At 47.4% G+C, this 20,224-nt stretch overlaps 1 protein-coding gene across 1 annotated transcript; it reads right to left on the reverse strand.

Moving 5' to 3' along the window:
- Window positions 1–1,730: 1,730 nt before the first annotated feature.
- Window positions 1,731–19,819, reverse strand: EMP1 (epithelial membrane protein 1; the record flags this gene model as incomplete). Its single annotated transcript, XM_079715941.1, has 5 exons — window positions 19,754–19,819; window positions 4,848–4,960; window positions 2,838–2,937; window positions 2,583–2,723; window positions 1,731–1,897 (listed from the first exon to the last, which is right to left on the reverse strand). Exons 2-5 carry the CDS (start codon window positions 4,923–4,925, stop codon window positions 1,731–1,733), a joined length of 486 nt encoding a protein of 161 aa, XP_079572067.1. The 5' UTR covers window positions 4,926–4,960; window positions 19,754–19,819.
- Between the last annotated feature and the right edge of the window lie 405 nt (window positions 19,820–20,224).

Below are 20,224 nucleotides of genomic sequence, written 5' to 3' on the forward strand. Positions count from 1 at the left end.
ACCCCACAGCCCAGATTATTTGGTGGCTAGCTCTCAACATTCCCCTAACCAGAATGAACATAGAGAAATATACTTAGTAATAGTCCTTTTACATAAATACCAGCAACTGTGGCATAATAGCTCCCCAAAAGGAAACATATATAAGAAACGGGATGAAGAGGGAGCTAGAAGATGAAAAGTAGGCAAGATGTCTCAGATTCTCCCTAGGGTAGATATTCTCAGATTGGTAAAGGAAATGTCTTCCACCAAAAAAATACCCTTTAGCCAGAATCTGAGATGGCTTAAAATAGCTGCGCCAGGCCAGAGCAATGCCTGCTTAACCAGGAATACCATACTAATACCATACTTCTAAGTCTTATATAGAAACACTCTTGTGGCAGCAGATGAGCTCAATTACCATCTGACTGGGAACCACAAGAGTTTTTAGGGGTTTTTTTTTTCCTTAAAGAAAATATCTGCCCATCACCTATACTTTTATTTCTCTCACGGAAATTTTCTTATTTTCCTGGAAGCACAGACACTCTGTTCTTATTGTGACTGAAATCTAGTATGCTTAATACTTGACAATGATATAGCACCTTTCATCCAAGGATTTGTTGTTTGGTTTTGGTTTGTGTGTATTTTAAGAAGCTTCCAGAATTGCCTTGCCTCACCTGTGTTGCGGGATAGGCAGGACCTCTGAAAGGCAACCCCTCCAGCTCATGTCAAAGCTAGAGCTGTCTCTGAGCCTAGGAGCCCTGATCCCCAATGCGGCTAATTAGATAAAACTTCCTCAAAAGTGTATAATTTAGAGGGAGAGTAACAGATTGTGTTGCACAGGTCTTTGTCCATCTCTCTCACGTTATATACTTAAAACAAACATTGATTGCATGGAGAGAGGTTCCTAATAACATAACTCTAACATAACCCTGCTATAACACTGTCCCTTTTTCCCATAATTTGTGTGGTGCTTCCACCACTGAATTGGTCGTTAGTGGCTTTACAGAAACTCCAGAGAGCTGCCTTGGCTTTAAAGGAGAGGCCAAGCAAAGTCTGTAGCAAGAGGTCTCCACGAGGGACAGCGGTGTGAGGTCTAGTCTGGGTTCTGACCACGCCCCAAGCCTTCCACTGTGAAAAGTTCTCTTTCTCAGTTTAGCTAACACACCAACTTAGCCTTAATCACTATCTCTCTTCCTCCCATTTTGTCACAAATACCACAGAGCTAAATCTCTGTTCCAACGAGGGATAATGGCTCACTGGCCAAAGTCCTCCCACAGGGCCCTTCAGGCGGTGCTGTTTTGCTTTGGGTCAGAAGGGCAGGATGGCTTCCAAGCCTGGCGTATTCCGCACAAGAACAGTATCTGCCCTTGCCGGAACTTGTACCGCTATATTAACTAGGTGCAGGAGGTCTGAAGACTGAATTCACCCTCGGAAGTAGAGCCAGCAATGTGGCAGCTGCTGGGGCCCCAGGCAGTGTATGTAACTGATAACAGCTGGAGGCTGGAGGGAGGCCCTCTGGCCTGCATCCAGGGAGCATCCATCCCAGCCCACGGCTTTCTCCCCGGGCAGGGGCTGGACAGTACAGGACCCCCTCAGTCATGTTTGGGTTTCAGCCCCTCCCCCCTGCCTTCCCTTCCCCCCAATTCCCTCTCTTGGTTTTCCCTGCTTAGCAACTTCCATACCTCTCCCAGATTCAAGGACTCCCTCCTCCCCACCCCCACCCCCCAGATTCCCCAATAACGTGATCAGTCTTATTTCTTTCTCAGGACCAGATAGAGAATGCCGATGATGAAGCTGAAGCAGAAGCAGATCCAGGTCAGGATGAAGGAATAGCCGTGGTGACTCCCCGGGTACTGGTTTATAGAGCTGTTCGCATAGTGATGAGTGTAGATAGAGGCCCCCACCAAGATGCACAGCCCTGCCGGCGAGAAACAAAGATTAGCTGTTGGTTTGGTTTCTTAACATGAAAACCAAGAAAAAGATTTTATAATTTTAGGAAGAGCCTATTTCCCTCATGGGCGATGGGAAAATGAAATCTGAAATTTGACCCCCAACGGTAGTTCTGTCGATTTGCCCCAAACCAAGCTTGATGGCTGTGTTGGCAAATCAGAGGTGTTCGAGTTCTCACATCTGCACTGGTTTGTGTGGCTGAAACACAGCATCTCGGGTCCACCCCTCAGCCTTCCTCTCTGGACCCCAGCACACAAGGGCAGGCTGCCTGAGGGATGCAGAAGAACACGCCTTCCACCAAACTGCGTGTGTGGGGGAAGAATTAACAGGAGAGTGGGAATGGCAATCATTGCAGGCATTCTGGCAGCGGTTTCATCTTTCTAAGGAATCCCACATCCCTGCCCCCTTCAAGGGTCTTGTATACAAGTGCTACTGATGGGCGGACTCCAGCCACTTGGTAGCTGCCCGGGAGCCCAGGTTTAAACAATGAAGCCTATGAGGATTCTTATTCCAAGCAGCTATCAGGGGTTCTCCCAAAGAGCACAAATGGTGCAAGGCGGTTTCACTGCCCCACGTGCTCAGCTCTTCAAGCTGCCGGGAGCACCCATGGTAAGATCTATGGGAAAGCTTTTTCTGGGTAAGCTGATACTCACAGCACACCAGCATGGTGGCCCCCGAGAGGAAGAAGCGGTTGCCTTTCTCCATGGTGAACAGCTGGAACACGAAGATCACGAGGGAGATGACGGAGAAGATGATGGACAGAATCATGAAGGCCTGCACTGCCTTGAGGGCATCTGTGGACACAGGGTGGGGAGAGTGAGGGTGTTAGGCTACCCAGTCCCCTAGGGGCTGGCCATTTTCCTAAGTGCACGAACTGTCAGCACTAAGTACAATATCTTTGTACGCACCTTCACCGCTGTATGACAGGCTGTCACTGCAGTCAGCAATGGCAGTACAGTTTTTCCAAAGACCTACTGATCCTGTTCCAACATCTGAAACCATCCAGGCCTGAAATCAAAAAGAAATAAAGGAACTCTTCTCAGTACTCTGTAATGACCTATATGGAAAAAGAATCTAAAAAAGAGTGGATATATGTATATGTATAACTGATTAACACAACATTTTAAATCAACTATACTCCAGTAAAAATTTTTTGAAATAAATTTTAAAAAGAAATAAAAATTTCTTTAAAAACTAACCCCCTGCTTTGAAACAAAAGGAAACAACAAATCACCTTGTGTCAGGACCAAATCTTAACCAAGACTCCATATTTGGCGATAAACATGGTTTATTTCCATCTCTTGGTGGAAATAAGGTCTCACTAAAACTGAAGTCACAAAGGTCCCAAGAAAAAAGAGAGAGAAGAACGTGTGACCAAGGAAAAGTCACCTCATTCTCTGGGCTTCACATCCCTCATCACTTAAAAAAAAAAAGAAAAGAAGTAATTCAACCATCGAGATTTAAAATTCTAAGGCTCTAAGAAATGGAAACCCTGCATGAGGAAATTGGTTTCAAGGAGGCACAATTCATACACCCCACCAAGATTGTTTCATGGAAGGGCCTGGCTAGAGGGGAAAAAAGTTAAGGAAAAATGTTCAACTGGAAAAAAGTAAGAAACATAAAGGGCAACGAAGAAAAGAGCTGAGTGATCAATAAGCCACTTTCATCTAAACAGAAAGATAAACCTTGATCGTCACAACATGCAAAGTAATTCCATAATAACATAGTCTAGCCACAGCCTTCCTGTGGCGGCAGCTGAAAGTAGAAGAATGACCAAAATGTGTTCCCCGAGGCTCACCACAGTGCCAGCAAAACAGCTATCCTTCTGGGATGGAAAACAAACACCCGGCCCTGTCTACACAGAGTGTCTGTTAAAATGAGAGTTATTGGAAAAGCAGGGCCAGGATGCCAAATCGCCTGCCTGCTCTTGATTTAATAAACAACTCTGTGTCCAGCCCCATATCAGAAGCTGATCATTCAGATATTCAGCAATCAGCATCCACTAATACAGTTTGAAGTTGTTTATCGGACCTGTTATCCTGAGAGACTTGGAGGGCAGCGTACAGAACGGCTAAATTAGAGTCTGGAGGAGGCCACATGGGTGAGCATTCTGGCTTATCACAGTGATGCTTCAATTAGCCTTGCCTATAATTATACCCACCGATGTTGGCAAAACTCTGAACTTTAAAACCCATTTATCCTTCAACTGTAACAGGGACCTAAACAGGTTCTGGAACCATCTTTTTCTGTCTAGTGATGGATGGCCTTGGTTTTTAGGTCCAAGGAGCTGTCTTGTTTTTTTCTGAGAAAAGCACAATGGACCCTGCAAACTACCACTAGAGGGCAGAGTAGCCCAAGGTTCAGAGAGAAGAGCCTGTTGCTACCTCCATATTTTTAGGTTGTTTCGTTGGAGTTAATTCAGGGGAATCAGGTTAATCTTGCGAAATTCCACTCTCACATGCGACTCTCTGCCCAGATCTTGAATCTGGTGGTCGGGCCACCAAAGTGTCTTATGATCTCACTCCCATTTCTCCTTCTAATCAAGGTCCCCAGAAGGAAGAGGAGTTCTGCCGTGCCACGCAGGTGTCCTCATTTTGCCCTGAACAAAGCCTGTCCCTCCCTGCTGGGCTCCTTGACCGGCACACCTAGAAGGCGTCCCAGAAACCCCACCCATTTACCCGTCCTCCAAGCTCCACCTCCACTGAGAAGCCTCGCTGTGTTCTCCAGTCTGGCGGGATCACTCATGTAGACACTTGTTATTTAGTTGTTTGAAGTGCAAGTATGTGTTTATTTTTTTCCATGACTAAACTGTAAATTCACAAAGGGCAGGAATTATGGCTTAAACGTCCTTTGTAGCACTTTATGTAAATATGCAAATAACTTCCAAATGAATGAATGAACAGAAGAACACGACTCACATTGGTAATGGTGGAAACAAATAACATGATGACGGTGGCGATGTGGACCACAAAGATACTGGCCAGTAACACCAACATCTTGGCTTTTTGGTGGCTTGGGAGTGAAGAGAGCTCTGAAAAGAAAGAACAAGAAAGGGAAAGGAGAGGTTACTGTCAGATTCAACACAATAATTCAGCTTCCCCACCTGGGTGGGCTAGCTGCTAAAATCAGGAAGAGCTGCAAGTAAAAACCATCAAGATTTCATCAAAAATTCCTGCAAACAACTAGTGAGCCCAGTTCCCCCAAGTACCTATTCGTCTATTTAAATAGACCTAAACAGAAACAGAATTCTGCCTCTCAGGTATTTATATACTCATCCTTCTGATACAGCCTGTTTCAAAACAAGAAAATTTTATGGTAACTTATCATTTTATTTTGTTTGTGTTTTAGAGGCCAAAGTAGGACTTTGGTTTTTAAAAGGTCTTTCACAGCTGTAATTTCCAGGTCTCTGTGCAACAATGTCATATAAATTGCTATTTTCCACTAGGGAAGTGTCCACGCTTCTATCAAACTGCTCATCCAGCAATTTTAATCGAATTTTCCTCAGACCAGCAGCTATTACTCAATGCCCAGAGACGGAATGGGCTACTAATTTGATCCCAGATGAGATATAAAACGTGAGAGCCACAACTTCTATTATAATAATGCTGTTCGATATTCAATAATTATAACTACCTAATTACAGTTTAATGGTCTGATCATCTATCAATGGAACATTTTAGACTGGTATTACTGCACCGGAGCCTTTGGGCTGTGTCATGGTAGGGACTCTGCTATTGACCTGGGGGCATAGGGTTATATTTCCTATGATTCAATATGACAGTTCTGGGGGCTGGATGCAGCTTGAGAGACTACCAAATGTGCCTTTGGCTTGTGCATGACATTTACCCAAATGCCAATCCTTCAGGACTCACTAGAGCAGATGGGCAAATGCATCCATCACACAGTGGGTGGGAGGATGGGGAACTCATAGAGATTAAGAATGTGCATGGGTAAACAAAAGCGTTCAGCCGTCATCTCAGCAGAATAGAAGACAGGAGCCCATGGGTCATCCAACCTAGAAAATAAAGGGAGTTTGAAGGATGCATGAGAGGGCAACTTTCTGATTCATGTGAGCCACAGGCGTGCTTTGTCACTCACGCCCAAGACAGTTCAGAGGCGGTGCCGGCTCGGGGACTTCAGAAGGGAAGGGCTCAGGTTATTCACACCCTAGGCAGGGTGGATGTGTGGCTGTCCCCTCTCAGAGAGGAGCTGGCGGTGCACATCCAGTGACTGTGTCCCACTTCTCTCTCTCTCCCTCCACCTCATTTAATTGAAGCTTTGAGTGTGCTTGAGCCCCTTTCACATTGGACCGGGTATTTACAGGAGAGCACGGATACATTCATTCCAACACTTCTGATGTTTTTGATCTCCTCTCCTTTACCTCATCAGGCACTCAAAATCTAGAATGACCTACGGTACGCCGGGGGCCTTGCTCTTGACAGGCTAGGAATGAGAGGCAGACACTGGTCCCCACTGCCCACCCGACCCATTCCAACCCCCCACCCACCCACCCAGCGCCCTCCTTCCCCATCCGAGCACTTCCTGCCACCTAGATTCTTTTTGTAGAAATGTGTCCAATGGAACTGTGAATGACCAAAATGATGAAGTTTATCCCGCGGCTTCAGGGGAGAGCTTGGAGCTTTCAGGCCTGCTATTAAAAATCTCTCCACACATTCAAATGCATTTTTGCTTTTCTCAGGTCCTTGCACACTTCCTCAATTTTCTGCTTGACTTTAATGCACAGTGAAAAGAGGTTTTTGAATTAGACAAAGGTTGAGTTAGAATCATATAAAGTTGTTTCACCTTCCAGTCTCAGTTTCCTCCTACGTAAAGTGAGGGTTGCAATGCTAATCATACAGGGAAATGTGAGGGTTACATTGGATCATATATGGAGAACTTCCAGCACAGTGCCTGGCACATGGCAGATACTAATGGGGTTGTTTTCATTGTGATTATTAGTATTACTATTATTATTATTATGATTATTATTATTATTATATGAAACTGAGTAGCTGGCACCAAACCAACCCAGTCCATCCGTCACCAGGCTGCCCCATGTTAAGTGCCAGTAATAGGATATCTGCTCTCCAGTTCACAAGGCAGTGTGTATAAAATCATTTAGGTCCTCTTAGAAATTGTCTTTATGCCTAATCCTTGCCCCTTGAGTGGGAGGACCACTAGGAACACCCTCTTAGAGATGAGGAGGAGAAACCTCACTCTTCTCAGCCCTGTGCTAGCCATCCTCCCGGCACCCCCAAGATTCACACCATCACTAGATCCTGATCTCACCCCTCATGGAGAAAGGAACAGGCATGAATTAATTCTCTGAATGCAGGGAATTAAAATGTTATATAACGTGGGCGTCCCTGGTGGCACAGTGGTTAAGAATCCGCCTGCCAGTGCAGGGGGTGCATGTTTGATCCCTGGTCCGGGAAGATCCCACATGCCGCAGAGTGGCTGGGCCCGTGAGCCATGGCCGCTGAGCCTGCGAGTCCGGAGCCTGTGCTCCGCAACGGAAGAGACCACAACAGTGAGAGGCCCACGTACTGCAAAATAAATAAATAAATAAAAATAAAAAGAGTAGCCCCAGCTCGCCAAAACTAGAGGAAGCCCGTGTGCAGCAACGAAGACCCAATGCAGCCAAAAATTAAAATAAATAAATTTATTTTAAAAATATTATATAACAAGTCATGTTTAATCCTCCTTGGGCTCTACAAATGACTTTTTTTATTCCTTTGCTTCTAATTTACAAACACCCTCCTCCTAATAGGGGTTGAGGGACCAAAGACAGAATATAACACACCAAGTGAGGCCTCTTAACTGAGGTCGAGGAAAATGTTCTGAGTCTCCTCCCTTACATGCTGTTGGGGATCCAGCAGTGTTTTCCATCTCCTTGGATTGGTCTGTAACCCTCCAAAGTTGAGTCTGATTCCTTTCGCCCCGGCTCACACTGTCCATTTTGATGACTTGGACATAATTGCCTTCCAATTACCCTGCACCTTCACCGTGGCTGGTCCACTGCACTCCCTGGGCGTGCGAGCTCCTGGCCAATGGCTCTCACTTCTGATCTAACCCACAGCCCCGCCTGACCATTATCCCCCTGCGGGGTGCAGGCAGGAGTGAGTGGCGGAGTCGAGCAAGGAAGCGACTCTCTTTCAGGGTATTTAGATTCTGTAATCATGCCACATCTTTTCACCAAAGAAAGGAGCAAAATGTCTTGGATTAGCAAGTGTTCTTAATGCACGGAACACACAATTCTCTCCACTTTTGGCTGCTGTATCCAGCGGAAGTAGGAGCTGCTTAGCTGGAGCTATTGTATAACATATAGTAACCTCTCCATTTTTCACGGCCCCAAATTTGTCAGGTTTTTATTAGTATCATCCATTGTCAGCTTAGAGGGGCTTCCTTTAATTTCAATGGCTCTCCCCAACACATTTGGAAGCAGAATGAACTGTCTTCTTAAATGTCTGGCCTGGATCATCCCTAGGTACTCAGTCCCTATACTAGAGGCCCCCCAGCAGATGAGTGGGGACCTATCAAGTAGTAGAGCAGTTTGGGTAGAAATAAAAGAAGACCACGTACTCCCACGGTGTCCATCCACCCTTCACAGGCAGGGAAGATTTCTGAGAGCCTCATTCCCTGGCCTCGTGTGTATCTTGCTTCAGATAAAAGCGCCGAAAAGAGGGCTTCCCTGGTGGCACAGTGGTTGAGAGTCCGCCTGCCGATGCAGGGGACACGGGTTCGTGCCCCGGTCCGGGAAGATCCCACATGCCGCGGAGCGGCTGGGCCCGTGAGCCATGGCCGCTGAGCCTGCGCGTCCGGAGCCTGTGCTCCGCAACGGGAGAGGCCACAACAGTGAGAGGCCCACGTACCACAAAAAAAAAAAGTGCCGAAAAGAGACCATTTCTGAGCGTTTATACCTTTGGAAGTATTGGCTGCTACAACTTTCTTTCGTGGCAGTATGTTTCACTAAAACAATAACTGAGTTCTCTCTCCCACCTCTCCAAAATGCTATGGATAGCACGTGCCAACGGAAAGCAGACCCCTAGTCATAGCCGGGCAGCTCAAACCAGGCAGTGGAGGATAATGGCATGGAGGTTCTAAGGAGCTGGGTGTCACACCTTCCTCCCAACAGAGCATCGGTGCTCGGGAACGTCCCAAAGTTTGTCACGTGGTTGCTGGGACTTCCCTAACATGATCTGTGATTCTTGGAGTTGGACCCAGGCCACCAGAGCTAGTGAATCCACCACATTCTCAAGGGGTAGGATGTCCACTGACTGTTCTATGTGGGGTGCCAGGAACACATTTCTCTACCCACCACTGGAAGCAGAGTAGGATCGCCCCCTTTACCCTCATTTACCCAACAAGCTGGGAGACAGGGGTGGTCAGGGCTCCGTGGGGCTGGGTGGGAAACTGAGAAAAGCAGAGGAGGCATGGATGCTGATTCTAGAGAGAAGTGATCATTAAGAGAAATGGAGGTTAGCGACGTAGAGCCACACACAGGCTCTCTTTATCCCTTTCCTGCCCTTCTTTCTGCCCTAATGGACAGGCCCGCCGGTTCCTTTTCCACCACCGCCATCTTTGTTTCCGACCACGCTTCCCCTGCTCTTTCCGCATCGCCCAGACCACACTAGGGCCGTGGTCTCTTTACACTCCTGTCCCCGATACAAGCCTCACAACCACTGACCATTCTAGATCTGGATGAAGTTCTTTGCTAATAGGACATTTATTACAGTTAGTGAAAATGAGCCTGAAGATTACGGTTGCTGGTGATTGGAGCTGTAAATGACTAACTAATGTTAGGGAGAAAGAAAACTGCCCTCTCTAGTTGGCTCCGTCCACTTAAGTCTTTATTGGTTTCTTGCCTCCCTCCTATACCCAACCCCCCCCCCAAAATGAAAGAATCAAAGGGACATATCCCTGAGACTGCCTTCCTCTTTGCTTTTTTCAGGTAGCCTAACACTTTTAGGGCGTTCTGACCAGGAGAAATTAATCAGGCCTCTGTGGACACCTTTCCTGTTCTGATGGGTAACTCATACTGCAGAGACTTTGAGAATCATTGACTTCTAAACAGACAATTGAGATGTTAGTAATTTGCCTCCGTGATTGCTAAGCTAGGGGTCAGATAACTTTCTTTCTGCCCTGGAGTCTGTGTGTTTATTGAGCGGCCACCAGAGTCTAGGGGAAGCAGTGCTTGAGGGTGGTCTAAGGAACAATAATTGGGAACAATACAACAGAATAGAGCTCCCGAAACCTACTTCTCCCCCAAAGGAAGTGATGGAAATCCTCGGCTTGAGTCACTGAAGAACTCGCCAGAGACTGGGGGTGTCACATAATCAGAAACAGGGATCTGGGGGCTGTGTGAGTAATGGGGGAGTCCCACAGAGCTCAAATGTCTGTGATTCACTTGGAGTGTGTTAGAGTCTCACAGACAAAGGCAAAGTGGAGGCATCCTCTACCAGATGACACAATAGAGCTTTCTGAGAAGCCTGTGGATCTGGCTGGCTAGCCAGAAGACAGTTTAGTCATTTCCCTGGCGGCTGAAGACAGCCCAGGCTTTTCTGGGGAGACAGGAGCAATAATGACCAGATGCCAAAGTCCCTCCCCATCACTCTTTCTTCTCATCCCAGTTTTTTTTTTTAACACCTTTATTGGAGTATAACTGCTTTACAATGGTGTGTTAGTTTCTGCTTTATACAAAGTACATCAGCTATACATATACATATATCCCCATCTCTCTTCCCTCTTGCGTCTCCCTCCCACCCTCCCTATCCCACCCTTCTAGGTGGTCACAGAGCACCGAACTGATTTCCCTGTGCTATGCGGCTGCTTCCCACTGTCCATGCCGCTCTCTCACTTCGTCCCAGCTTCCCCTTCCCCCTCCCATGTCCTCATCATCCCAGTTTCATTGCTGAAAATAACACAGTCAGGTCATGCGTTCTTCCTCCAGTATTTACCTCCCGTGCATCCTTACTTTCCACTCTCATTGTCATTGTCCAGCTCAGGACCATCAGCCTCTCCCGTGATCCTCTCTCTGAACTCCTCCCTCTTTTAAGTACATGCTCTGTGCCACTGGGTTATCCGACCAAGTCACTCCTCTTCTCAAATCTTCCAAACACACCACCACCTCACCACCAATCAGGAAAGAGGATCCAAACGCCTCACGCTGGCCCTGGGAACCCGAGGAATTTTAAACCCAAACAGAAGTAGTCATTTTCCTCCCGTTATTAAAATCACTGGTGGCAACCCGCCTGGTAACAGAATTATTTGTGGAAATGTTTCACTCCCCCGCCCCTAAGATTCTAAGTTCCTGAAAGGAGAAGCTTGTCTATGACAGGTACCAAGTATCTGTTCAGCGAGCAAATAAATGAATCAAGGAAGGCAATATTTTCTTTTCTGTGGAAAAACAATCAATGTCAAAGTAACTGAAGTCTTCATAAAAAACAACAGAATTCTACAGAGAAAATGTTTCCCCCTTTTTTATATAGGTGAACTTTAGTCCTGTATTAGTTTTAGAAATTATTTATATATTACTGTAACTATGTATTGAACATCTTACTACAGGCAAACTCTGTGAACATTTCCCGAGTATCTTTTTTTTTTTTAATTCTTATTTATTTTTCGGCTGCATTGGGTCTCGGTTGCTGCATGCAGGCTTTCTCTAGTTGTGGCAAGCGGGGGCTACTCTTTGTTGCGGTGCACAGGCTTCTCATTGTGGTGGCTTCTCTTGTTGCGGAGCACAGGCTCTAGGCGCTCGGGCTTCAGTAGTTGTGGCATGCGGGCTCAGTAGTTGTGGCTCGCGGGCTCTAGAGCGCAGGCTCAGTAGTTGTGGCACACGGCTTTGGTTGCTCCGTGGCATGTGGGATCTTCCCGGACCAGGGCTCGAATCTGTGTCCCCTGCACTGGCAGGTGGATTCTTAACCACTGCGCCACCAGGGAAGTCCTCCGAGTAGCTTTGACATTTGAATATTCAAGGTTATATGTGTGTTTGTTCCCTTTTATTCAAGAAGAAACAAGTAAATGCAAAGAAAAAATCTTCAACTTCTAAATACTATTTTGTATATTTAACGTCCCTATCTACCTCTTTAAATTACAGAATCTCTGACTGAAAGGGGGCTTTAAAATTCCTCCCCAATGCATGAAACTCATTTATAAATCTACACCAAGGAACTACCTAAATCATGCTTAAACTCCTCCAGTCACGGGGAGCTCACTACTTACCAAGACCCCCTTCCATTAGAAAGGTCCTGACAACACATCAGAGGCTGCTCTTGACAAGGACCACCTTGATCTTACTTCTGCCCTTTGTCTAACGCTTCCTTGTTAGCATTTTTCTAAAGTGGTCTCTTTTCCAGCAGAACTTCTAGGTGATCAGAGAATTAGCCAGAGGACATCACCTGAGATCCCCAAATCTCACTAAGTCATAACACTGTCCTGAGATGACCCGACTGATGGACACACTCTGTCTTTTCATTGATTGATGCTTTCAGTGAAATCCCCATCTCTTTCTGGGTATCTGCAGACTTCGAAGAACGTTTTCTCAGACCGAGACACAGCGCTTTCTCCAAGGCACAAGATGAAAGACAAAGCCACTGGTCATACGATCTCCATGAGTCAGCCCACATCTGCCCATCTTCCTTCGTGGCATACCCAAAACTGTGGCTGTGCTTCTCCTGCGGACACTGTGCAGGGTGGTAGCATGAATGCCTTTCTGTCCTATACACATCAGGATCATTTTGCTTTTGCTGGTTTATTTTGATATGTTTCTTTCCCACTGAGGATCATTTGGGTTGGCAAAATGAATGTCCAGCAGAAAAGGAAATACTCTCTTGGGGAGCAGCCGTAGAGGATGTATCCGGAGGAGGAAAAGGCTGGGATTAAAGGCAGGGCTGAGTGGATGAGACCTTGGATGAGCTTTTCTGACCATTGTTGTTGTTTTATGTCAAGTGTACTTTTCCATTCTAAATATTGTTTTTATGTAAGGGTGGGAGAGGAGGGCATTAATTTCTCCGTGGGAAACATGCAGAGAAAAAGAATCCTGAAGGGCTATTTCCTCCTGCTTCTGGATGTCTGATGTTTGGTGTGGAAGGAAAGAATTTCAAGCTGTACCTCACTGTATACACGTCATTCCAGGGTCTGATGTTTTCAAGTGCACAGGGCGGTTTTTATGACCAGGAGAAATATCAGCAATCAAGAAGCAAAAGTAACAGGAATCTACATGCTCCAGAGAAAACAACTCTTTTTTTCATGGTCCTGAGGGTAAGGGGACTGCACCTCTCATGAATGGGGGTTTATTATAGAAAAGGTGATGTTTTTCCGGCACTTCTGTAGACTAGTGTGATTCTCCCATAGTTAGGGATGAGGAACTGGGGGTGGGGGTAGGAGGAAGTTATTGAAGGGGAACAAAAAAAGAAAGAAAGAAAAAAGAGCACCTATTTGAAAACCAGATTCTCATAAAAATTCTGCCTCTGACTAACTGCTAACTTTGGGAAAATAACATACCCTCTCTGGACAGTAGCTCCTAGAGAGACACAGTATTGAGCAGCAAAAAGAGCACAAATTCCAGATTCAACTCCTGACTGCACCACTTTAAAAAAAAAGTTCAGTGTTAATGAGGTATAGTTGACATATAAAATTGTAAGCTATTCCAAGCACGTTGAAACTCCAGCCCGTTTTAACTGTGATCTGCAGCCCTCGTAGCCTTAGTGTGAGGACTGGAGGGCTCCTGCCTGACACAGAGCACAGGCTGTACAGTTGTTGGTTATTCTTTGTGTTCCTTTATGGAAAATGAGAAGCTCGGCCCAGCGAAATGGGCTTGAAGCTTCTCGGGCAGAAACTGAGGGTCAGCAACTCTGCTAGAAGCAAACAAGCAACATGAAGCTTGTTTTTCCAAACATTCCCAAAGAGAATAACCTCTCTCTCTGGTTTTCCCTGGTCCTCTTTTGTGTCGGGGAGTGGCTAGATCTGGGGAACATCTGCCAAGGCTCAGGCCAGACCTGGGCAGCCCCAACCCATGTCCCCGGCCCCGGCCCGCAGCTGGTCAGGCCATCGGGCAATGTCCCCTGGGCGAGGAAGGAAGCTTCCTTGTCTTCTGCCCCTAACAAAAGAGGAGTGTTCTGGCGGCAAGAATGTCTCCGAGGGAGAGGTTGCCAAGATAATAACGAGGGTTTGGGAAGAAAATCAAGGTGTGGCCCGGCCCCAGGGGCCCTTGGGTGGGGGCTGTCCGACAGTAGGTGGCGGTAACAGGCTTGCACCAGTGGGGCCGCAGCCTGGGAGGTGGCAGGGCTGGACGGATGCAGGTGCAGCCAGGGCCGCCCCAGTGCCTGGGGTGGGCTGCAGGCTTTGTTGCTCTTTCTAAGGGCAACTGGCTGTTTAGTGGCTTAGCAGGGCTGAGGTTATTCAGTCCAGTTCCTCGACAGAAGAGGAAAAGCAGGTCTCCAGAGTGAAAGCAGCGTCAGGATGAAGCCCACCCCCTGGCATCTTCCAGGTCAGGCCTCCTCCACTGCAGCACGAGCTTTTCTCTCCTACGTCGGGGCAGAAGTTCTAGAACTTCTACCGGATCTCCCCTTCACTCTGTTCCTCCCACCGCCTCCTAGTTAATCAGAGGGTCAGCACAGCCCCTCAAAAGAGCGCCCTTGGAAGAAACGAAGGGCCTTTGGAAGGACGCTGCTTCTCTCCATTAGGTTGCTGAGAGGGGCCACCAGCTGAGCCTGCCCCGGCCAAACCCGACTCCGCTGCCACTGCCAGCCCCAGACGAGCTTCAAACCTTCCATCCTGGCTCCCACCTACAGCACAAGCCCCCCTCCCCAGCGAAGCATGGCGGGCAAAGGGAAGCACGAGGTCTCAGCTTCACAACCCTTTCTCTGAAATAAGTGTGGACCCACCTGGCTGGTCCGAACCCTGGTTTCAGGAGCGGAAACCTCTCCCCGGCTCCCCGCACCTAGCCTCCTAGGCAAGGGTCTTTGATTATTTCAAAGAAGACATCAAAGTACCCAGGACTTCGTTCTGCTGTCAGCCCTGATAGGACCCTTCGGAAAAGGGAAGAAACGTCCCCGGGGAAGATCACCGCCCTGTTGGCACAGATATTCGATGTAAACTCAAATGTTGCATCCATGAGCAACAGAAGATTCTTCACGGCGGGGGGGGTGGTGGTGTCGGGGGGAGACAAAGAAGGAATACTTGGCCCTGAGGACTGTCCCGAGGCACTGAGGGAGGGAGTCAAGAGTGCAGCATCTTCACACTTCTGCCTTGTTCTTCCTCCTTCTCCCTGGCTTCCTCTTTCCACTTTCTCCCTCTTCTAGACCTTTCCATCTGCCCCCCTCCTCCCCCGACACACAGGCCTAAGGAAACCCACGCGGTCCCCTTGCTCTCCGCCCCCTTCCTCCTGGCACCTCCCCTTTCCTCGTCAAGGTCCGCTCCCCATCCGCTCTCATGCACACCTTTGCGGCCGCACCCTCCTTGACAAGAGGGTGGGGCTCCTTTCCCAAGACCAGCTCGTCACATCTCCCTGAGCCTGGCCTAGCTCCTGGCGGATCCCTTGCTGTTGTCAATATCCCCACCAGACTTCGCTAGCCTGGCCCTGCTTATCTGAGCGGGTGCTTCTCGGGTTTCACAAATCAAACTTCTTACCTTTCTTCCGAGACCTGGGTGAATGCTCACTGCTACCCGACGGTGAAGCCCGCGGACCCGGTCCCTAAGGGACCTCTGAGCGTATGAAGCCAAGGAGCCCGCCTGGGTCCTCCGACCTCCGTGAGATGCCTGTTCCCATGCAACACGTTGCTTCATTTCACTTTCCTACCAGTGTTTACGGATTAAGCTTGCTGTTAGCATGAGCCAGGGGATTTCTCGCAACAAGAATGGTAGGATCTTAGAACAATAGGGTCTCAAAGCCACAAGGGGCCGTGGAGACCACCAAGCTCAGTTCCCTCCATCGAGAAGACAAATGTCCTGCCCACATCACACAACAGAGTCGAGACAAGACAATGGCCCCTCGGGCCTCCTATTCAGCCATCCTGCACCTACCCCAGGATTCATGCCACCGATTTCAACCCAAGCCCAGCAGGTTCTCAATTTTAATTACCCCACTGGAAACGAGAATTCATGAAGCAGGCTCGGGAAATATGAACGCTGCCAGATCCGCATAAGGCCGATGGCCCCAAGAATAGAGGAGTCCATTTTATCTCCAGAGAAATGCCATTTCCACAGCAGGGAAGGAAAGGTTGACCCAAATATTTTGTTAAAAAGGGAGAGAGAGACACAGCAATCCCCACAAGGGCTTCTACTTTTATCCTTGTGCTTCAGTATCAGCAGATCTCCCAATTAAATTGAGAGAAATGACTTGTAACTGAAATGTTACAAAGAGTAGTCTTGAGACATGCATGTTTGGGGAGTGGGGTTTTGGGAATTCAAGCAAACTCTAACTGGAAGCGTATTTGGGCTCCCTTGATTACTGAATAGAAATCCAGGGTCATCTGGGCAGAACTGGAAAAAAGTATTGGAAAAGGGACATTTATGGTCAGAAAATTCCAGTTCTACGTTAGTTAAGGATTATGAGCTTTTTTCAAGGGATTGACATCCAGACTGCCCACCAGCAATTAGATCGAGGGGATGTTGATTGGCAGCCTGTTCCTGTACTTACTATGACAGGAGGTTAACAGTGGAAAGGCGTGGGCTGCATGAACTATGGACCAAGTTAAGGGACCAGCCCCAGAAGGCCAAGTCAGAAGCCTGTGTTTCTGGCACTGGATTGATTTAACCATGACCTCCTGGTAGTAACTGGGTGTGTCCCTCTGAGTATGTATGTCTGAGAGTCCCAAATGGCTCTGAGCTTTTGTGCTAGGCAGATATGTGTATACACGTGGTCGGTTCAAGAAGGAACCATATGCATGTGTTTAGAAAATGAAGGACCTCAGGATCAGATCACTTGCGTATGGATGACTATGCGCACAGTTTCAAAGCTTCGAAAACACTCCCTGCTCTTTCTGAATCTTAGCTAGTAATAATAATAATACAGATGCATCAAGTTTTATCCATTAAATATTAAATAAGGGTCAAGTGTTTAGAGGATAAGTAGCCTTGGATGGATCAACAACAATGAAAATAGAATGGGTATTTTCAGCACCGGAGAACTAGGAACAAAGTATAGAAGTTATAGACAAGCCAATTTTGCTGGATCTAAGAAACTCTAGTAATTAGAGCTATCCAGCAAAGGTGGGTGAGCATGGCAGAACCTTCTGAGGTACCAAGCCTCTTCTCTGGCAGTTTTAGGGAAATGTAAAATTCCCATCCGTCCAAGGTGGTGTGAAAATAAGATTTCTGCATATGGCAGAGAATGAATGGGTTGACCTCCAAGATCCCTGCCAAACTCAGGGCACAAAATCAAGGATGAAATGCAACTAGATTTGCCTTGTGCCCTTTTCTGAGGCCATTTTTCGGGTCTATTCCCTGTCAGGCTCTGAGGAGTCTACAGAAAAGCCATTTTGCTTCACCTCTAAGCCTTCTAGGTCTCTGACTGCTTTCTCTCCGCTGGTCCCAAGGGGTCTGGTACCAGCTGAAACCCCCAGAGCCACCGAGTCCAAGCCAAGAGGGTCTGCATGCCCCAGGTGGCCTCTATGGAGCTCCTTCCCTAGGTCCCCCAGAGTCTGGATATCCCTGGGAACTGGATGGGCCAAGTCTGGCCTAGGAGGGAAGCAGGAAGAGTAGAGAAAGCCACAGTCTTTTCTGCGGTCTGTGGAGGGGACGTCTTTCCTCTCCTAGAGGTTGCCCTGTACTCCTGAGAGGGGGCCAGCATCTGCTCTGGGATGTGATCTGCCCTGGGTTGGTCCTCGATGGCCTTCTGCCAACTCCCAGGACAGTGTCCTACCCTCAAACAATGTAAAATCCAGGGGGTCCTTGGACCAGGACGCCAGACCGGACATCCTGCAGCCCTCCAGACAGCGCTCCACGCCCGCCCCAGTCCTCAGAGTCTGGGGTGGAATTTGATCCACCTCTGAGGGCAGGAGGAAAAACAACCCTCCCGGTTCAGTCTTGCCAAAGATTCACAGCTGAAATCCACAAAAATTCCCTCAGCCACGGAACTCTCTCACTACTTCTTGGAGGAAGAGGGGAAGGTGGGAATCAGAACTGCGTTCTTTAAATTGCCCTCAAACTCCAGGCAATAACACGCAGCACACTTGCTCATTTATAAAACTCCAGCGTAAAGTGAGATGCCGCACAAATAATGAATTTCATGACGATGGTTTACGCCCCCAGAATTGTCAGTGTTGTCTATTTGCTGACCAGTTAAATCTAGCTTATCAGTTTTAACCTGGACAGACTAAAAGATTTGTACTAGCTTCCTAGGATACCACTACCATCAACTTAATAATGGCTTCCCTAATCCACGTCCATGTAAACTGGGAAATAATCAACATTTCAAGCAAAGGTGGGAGTTCCCTGCATCTTGAAAAGTTGCCCCTGCACTAACTTAATCATCCCCTTGAGGGCAATTTTACCAGGCGCCTTGCCTGTACCAGGTACGCAGGCTGATTACTTTTGAATCTTCTCTTCGTTCGAACTACATTTCTAAAGAAAAAGCCTAATTTCATCAGACAAGCTGAATCCTGTCATTCTCCTCATCTTGTTTACCTGGGGGAAACAATACACCAGTATCTATGTTGAAATGGGCCACGCCTCCACCAAAATGCTAACCTTAAAAAAAAAAAAAAAGCAAATAGAAATCACTCGTCTTCCTTTTCCAGATCCCTTTCATGATTAGCAGGAGTGTTTGCATTTGTACAGCCATGTTTTGGAAAGAGTGAGAAGATAAATGTTCCAAAACAATCACTGCCTTCCCTGCAGAAAAAAAATCCCACATCCACCTAAATAAAAAATTATTTTAACATTTCTGATATGCCATATTTTCACTCAGCACTAAAATTTGGTGGTTTCTGAAGTGAAAACACAAAGCGATTTTTTTTACAGGGACAGATGAAGTTCCCCTGCCCTCCCCTCCCCTCCAAACCCAGTTTCCCTCCTGCTTCTCCCCATCCTCCACATCTGGCCAGAGAGAGAGTTCTGGAATCCACATCAGGCTCCCAACTTCACCAAAGGCACCCGTCCTGCGTTTTATTTCAAACTCCACTTGAAAGAAAGACTTTCCTCTTTCTCCCTCTCTCTCTCCCTCTAACGGTTTTCTTTAAACAAACCAACCCCCGCCTCCTATCCCGTGGAAAGAAAAAATATTTACACTTAAATAAAAGTGAATGAACAAGCCAAAGGACAGCAGTCAAAGTAACCACGAAAATAAACTGAAATGCAGATCTCTATCCACCATCACCCCAAAAGACCAGCAAACAGAGAAACAGTTCAAGTCCTGAAGCACTTTGAATCAAAAACAGAGGAATTGACAACATCGGGCAAGCACACTCTGTCATTTCAAAGGTACATCGTGGTTCCTCCGTAAAGAAAACCCATAAAGGATACGCTAGTGGTATCCTAGGAAGCTAGTACAAATCTTTGGAATACCCTGTTCCAAAGTCCCTTCTCCCATCACACTTTCCGAACAAGAATCCAGTTCCTGCAAGACCTAATTACAGCCCAGCCCCCGCGATGGCCTCGACCCCCCCGGGGCCCCCGTCAAACTACATTTTACTGAACCTTAAGGAAAAAGTTGTCTCGGTGCCCACTTATAGCCAAAAATTCGAAGGGCTCATTTCAAAGAGTCATGGAAAAACAGCAGAGGAAAAAAAGAAAAAGCAAAGCTTCGGTGAGGTCAGAAGGAGGAGAGCAGTGGGAAGGAAGGAAAGTTCTCTGGGCTTCCCCACAGTGTCGGGAGCTGTCCTACCTGAGGGTCCAGCGACCGAGGTGCCCAGAGTGACAGGAGCTGGTGGCAGGCGTCCGCTCTTCGGGAGGTTTGTGACCGCAGTGAGGGGAGGGCTGGCCTTCCGAGGTTATAAGTTTCCTGCGCTGGTGTGCTGGGGTGTGTGATGGGCGGTTTCTTTTCACTGTGCTTTTAAAGGAGTTTCTATGAATCAGTCTGGCTTAAAAAAAAAAAAAAAAAAAATGTGTTGGTAAGCTACGCCCTGCTAAGCTGGCAGTCGGTCAAGAGAGGCTGGGAGGGAGCCATCAATTCAGAGAAGCCAGTTTAGGCTCCCCGTGACTCAGACACACAGACCACAGTGGAAAAAGGAGTGACATGGCTTCAAATGAGTAACAGGAGTCACACAAATAGATCTGTTTACCGAAGCCCATTCCTCCTCATCAAAAAGGAGACTTGGTTACCATGGATACAAGCAAAACACAGGTTATCTGCCCA

The sequence above is a fragment of the Hyperoodon ampullatus genome (assembly GCF_949752795.1).
Source record: "Hyperoodon ampullatus genome assembly, chromosome: 11".
Taxonomy (NCBI): domain Eukaryota; kingdom Metazoa; phylum Chordata; class Mammalia; order Artiodactyla; family Ziphiidae; genus Hyperoodon; species Hyperoodon ampullatus.